Consider the following 5,131-nt stretch of genomic DNA (forward strand, 5'->3'; position numbering starts at 1 on the left):
TCTGTTAGCCTTTGCCCTGCTTCGTTCTGTACTCCAAGGCCAAATTTACCTGTTACTCCAGGTATCTCCTGACTTACTACTTGTGCATTCCATTCCCCTGTGATGAAAAGGACATCTTTTTGGGGTGTTAGTTCTAGAAGGTCTTGTAGGTCTTTATAGAACTGTTCAACTTCAGCTTCTTAGGCATTACTGGTTGGGGCACAGACTTGGATTACTGTGATATTGAATGGTTTGCCTTGGAAACAAACAGAGATCATTCTGTCATTTTTGAGTTTGCATCCGAGTACTGCATTTCAGACTGTTTTGTTGACTATTATGGCTACTCCACTTCTTCTAAGGGATTCTTGCCCACAGTAGTAGATATAATGGTCATCTGAGTTAAATTCACCCATCCCAGTCTTTTAGTTCGCTGATTCCTAAAATGTTGATGTTCACTCTTGCCATCTCCTATTTGACCCACTTGCAATTTGCCTTGATTCATGGACCTAACATTCCAGGTTCCTAGGCAATATTGCTCTTTACAGCATCGGACTTTACTTGCATCACCAGTCACATTCACAACTGGGTGTTGTTTTTGGTTTGCTCCATCTCTCTATTCTTTCTGGAGTTATTTCTCCACTGATCTCCAGTAGCATACTGGGCACCTACTGGTCTGGGGAGTTCATCTCTCAGTGTCCTATCTTTCTGCCTTTTCATACTGTTCATGGGGTTCTCAAGGCAAGAGTACTGAAGTGGTTTGCCATTGCCTCCTCTAGTGGACCACATTTTGTCAGAACTCTCCACCACGAGCTGTCCATCTTGGGTAGCCCTACACGGCATGACTCATAGTTTCATTGAGTTAGACAAGGCTGTGGTCCATGTGATCAGATTGGTTAGTCTTCTGTGAAATTGATTTTCATTCTGTCTGCCCTCTGATGGAGAAGGATAAGAGGCTTATTTTAGGTTATTATAAAATAATGGCTAGAATTCCCTGTGCTATACAGTATATCCTAGTTGCTTATCTATTTATTTGGGCTTCCCTGGTGGCTCAGCTGGTAAAGAATCCGCCTGAAATGCGGGTAACCTGGGTTCGATCCCTGGGTTGGGAAGATGCCCTGGAAAAGGGAATGGCTACTCACTCCAGTATTCTGGCCTGGAGAATTCCATATAGATTATTATAAAATAAAATAATGACTTTCACTTCACACTTCATTTATTAAATAGATATTATTATTAATCCCATTTTACAGATAAGGAAAAACACAGAGAGATTAACTTGCCCAAGGCACACAGGTAGTTTAAGTGGCAGAGCTGGAATTTTAACACGGGCAGTTTGGCTCCAGAGTCTGTGTTAATTACCACACCATACTGCCTCTAAGACAAGAGAAAAAAGCCATTCAAGGAAAACAGAACAGCATATGCAAAGATGTAGAGGTATGAAAGAACATATCTTTGAGAAATTGTGAGTGGCTGACACTGGATGGAAGGTACATAAGAAGAGCAGCAGGGCAGGCAGGTACCAGGTCACAGACAGCCTTTGGTGTCATGTAAAGAAATGTCTTTATCGAAAGGTAGTTTAAAAGCACTGAGGGAAGGGTTTCCTTTGGCAAGGAGGTGACCTGGGTATATATATATTTTTTTTTAAGCTTTATTTCTCTGACTTAAGTGTGGAGGTTGGAATGACAGTGGATGCCAAAGTCAGGGAGACAAAGTTAACAGACCACAGAACTGCTCTAAATTCAAAAAGATTTTGAAATGTAAAGAGAGAGATGTAAGGGCAGAAAGGATTCTTAGGAGACAAAACCAAAAATCGGATATAAAGAAAAAGAATTAAGGGTGGTTTCTAAATTTCTAGTCCCAGTTACTTGGCATATGGATAAAGTTAATATGGGAGGTTTGGAAGAAAAGCCATTGCACTGAAGGAGAATGTTACTTTACATGCTTGTTGTTTATTCTGACTCCACAATCTTCACATGACATACTCTCATCATCACACACAGTGATTCTCAACTGGGGCCCACCTGGGGACACCAAGGGCAGAAGGGACAGGTGAAGGTATATTAGAATCTGGGTGTTTGTATGTTGAGTGTACATGTAGGTCAATTACTACTATCCCTTTTTTTCTTCCAGACAGTCTGATACCACAGTCCTGCCCACCACTGTCTCTGAGAATTATATACAGTAGTGACTATATACAATATACAGTCTACAATTATTTGTGGATAGTCTGACAAAACAGTTTAAACACTTGAATGTGTTCTGCTGCTGCTGCTGCTAAGTCGCTTCAGTCGTGTCTGACTCTGTGCGACCCCATAGACAGCAGCCCACCAGGCTCCCCCGTCCCTGGGATTCTCCAGGCAAGAACACTGGAGTGGGTTGCCATTTCCTTCTTCAATGCAGGAAAGTGAAAAGTGAAAGTGAAGTCGCTCAGTCGTGTCTGACCCTCAGCGACCCCATGGACTGCAGCCTTCCAGGCTCCTCCGTCCATGGGATTTTCCAGGCAAGAGTACTGGAGTGGGGTGCCATTGCCTTCTCCGAAATGTGTTCTAGGAATTCACAAAACCTCAAAACTAGGGGAGATTTTAAAGATCATCTTGAGCTTAGTAGGTCTCAACTAAGGGCTACTTGTAAATGCATGAGGGCATTTTTGGTCATCACAGTTGGAGGCGCTACTGGCATTTAGTGTCTGAGGGCCTGAGATGCTCAACTTTGTAAAACTCACAGGACGGTTTCAAATGATGAAGAACTGTCTTGCCCAAAAGGACAACAGTATTTGTTTGAAGAAACTCTGACATAGGTCAACCACATTTCCTAGATAAGGACAAAGTGAGATCCCAGTTTAGAAAATGACTTGCTAAAGATCACCCAGCTGCACAGGAGGGCCTAGAACCCAGGGTTTTTGTTTACACTTCCCTATATTGCTTTCTAATCTGGGTCTGGTAAACCTGTGGTATATCTAAAAGTCCAATGGAGTACTTAAGTCAAGTACTCAGAAGGCCCCCCACACCATCACAGTCTTTGTAAATTTTTCTCTAGCCCCCGATCCCACTCTCTTCAGAAACCTAGGCCAGAGGTGCAAGTTTGGCAGTCATCAGCATGGCAAGCCTTAAGATGAATAAGATTACCCTAGCCAAATACATAAAATGTGACAAAGCTCTGTAGAGCACAAACATTAGCAGTCTAATGGAGAAAAGAGGAAGCAAAAAAGGAAATCAGAAAGAAAAAGTCCGTAATGTAGAAGGAGAGGTTCAAGATGACAAAGGGAACTAATTGCAAGCACTTTTCTGCTTGTTTTTAGTGAAGTAACTTGTTGTTCAGTCGCTAAGCCATGTCCGACTCTTTGCAACCGCATGAACTGCAGCACTCCAGGCTCCCCTGTCCTTCACTATTAAGTGAAGCAATAATTACCATTAATTGGGTTCTTACATTCATTGATTCACTGTTGGTTGTCTATACTGTATTCATGATGCCTTGCCTCTTCCTTGCCAACATAAGTCAGACAGTTTGAGGCTGCAAAGAGTCCAGTTTAACAGTCTCTTTTTCAGTCTCAGCTGTGGCTATGAAGGCCACGTGATACAGTTCCGGTCAATATGATATGAGGGGTGGTATCATCATCCAATCTTACTGAGTTTGTACGGGGTACACAAATCATATTGAACATTACATTTAATACACAAGAACATCTTGCAAAAGAAGAATAATTTAAGAGGATATATCCTACCAGTTAGTGAAACATACCACAAAGCTAAAGTAATTAGAAGGGTGTAACAAAGGTCCAGAAATTGATAAATAGTGCATGGTGGAAACAAATTTGGAGCAGTCAGGAACACGGTGGGGAGGAAGCACATAGGTCTTCCATAGTAGAACTCCTCCAGACCTCCTTGCCATCCCAGTCATCTCCACTCCCGGATCCCCTCTCACCTTCAGAGATTCAATGGTGGCCTGCTTGTAAATCTTTCCTCCAGGATCTTTCTTCTGAGGACTACTCTGGATTCTGGGTGTTCGAATGACGAATTTATCCATTCCTAGGGGACTCCAACTACCTTCACGTACTTGTACCGTGTTCTGCTCAACAAAGAGGGCAGGTTCTAAAAGGTCATCAGAACTTCAGTGATGTGTGCTCCCTAAAGTGACATAATTGGGTTCTACATACTCTGGAAGCATTCTTGAATTATTAGGACTCGGGTGGAATTTAAAATAAGATTTCCTCTTAAAAATGAAACATCTTCCTAAAACTGAAAATTGTATACAATGATCGGTCTACTTCCTGAATTAAGAGGTACCTAGTGCACACTCGGTAAAGAATCTGCCTGCAGTGCAGGAGACCTGGGTTCGATCCCTGGGTTGGGAAAATCCCCTGGAGAAGGAAATGACAACCCACTCCAGTATCATTGCCTGAAAAATCTCATGGACAAAGGAGCCTGGTGAGCTGCTGTCCATGGGGTTGCAAAGAGTCGGGCACAACTGAGCGACTAACACTTAACTTAGTGCACACTGTAAAGGGGCTACCAGTAGAGGGCCAGGCGTTGAACCTGGTGACTTCTAAAGCCTCTTCCATTTTAGGTTGCGTTGTGGTAGGGTTAGCTTTCCTCCAGGTTCAGTGAAGCTCTCAACTACCCTACTATAGCCACAACCCCAAGGGTTCCCCTTGTAACCAATAGTCAACAACCTCCTCCAGATCTCAGCAGGGTCCTCACAACAACCAATCATCTCCAGGAAATGCTCCACGGTCAAAGGACCCTAAAGACTGTCCTGCTCTAATCCCATAGCAACGGGAAACACCACCTTCCTCTGCCTTCAGCACTCAGGAGCCCAGGAAGGGGAAGGCTAACCTTGGCACGTGAGACCCACCAAGAAAAGCAGCCCTGCCAAGCAGCTGGGCCTCTCCGGCACGCACCCTCTGAGGGCCCAAGCCTGGGCCTTAGGGGGTCGTAACACCTTTCAAGGTTGGCAGTTTCTCGGTAAAAGCTCCGCCAGGCAGCTGAAGTCCAACGCCAACCAGCGGAGGTTGGGGCGGGCGGGGTGAACCAAACCACATTCCCCAGAATACACCGCGAATGGGCAGGCTCGGGACCGCCTAGGGCAGCTGGTAGTTCCCCGAGACCAAGTTCCCCAACCACCGTGCGCCTCCCGCTTGAAGAGAACTACATAC

At 44.4% G+C, this 5,131-nt stretch overlaps 1 protein-coding gene across 4 annotated transcripts in view; it reads right to left on the reverse strand.

The window, feature by feature from the left end:
- Positions 1-5,131, reverse strand: part of TCEANC2 (transcription elongation factor A N-terminal and central domain containing 2) — a 44,149-nt gene that overhangs the window by 38,929 nt on the left and 89 nt on the right. Inside the window, exons 1-2 of one of the 4 annotated variants that reach the window (XM_027537175.1) lie at positions 4,877-5,057; positions 3,901-4,044 (exon numbers count right to left, since the gene is read on the reverse strand). In XM_027537175.1, the coding sequence (XP_027392976.1) occupies positions 3,901-4,002 (102 nt within the window). In that variant the 5' untranslated portion in view covers positions 4,003-4,044; positions 4,877-5,057. Of the gene's footprint in view, positions 1-3,900; positions 4,045-4,811; positions 5,058-5,131 lie in introns of those variants that run through there. The other 3 variants (XM_027537173.1, XM_027537172.1, XM_027537174.1) reach the window with 3 other exon arrangements.

The sequence above is a fragment of the Bos indicus x Bos taurus genome, chromosome 3, assembly GCF_003369695.1.
Source record: "Bos indicus x Bos taurus breed Angus x Brahman F1 hybrid chromosome 3, Bos_hybrid_MaternalHap_v2.0, whole genome shotgun sequence".
In the NCBI taxonomy this organism is placed as follows: Eukaryota; Metazoa; Chordata; class Mammalia; order Artiodactyla; family Bovidae; genus Bos; species Bos indicus x Bos taurus.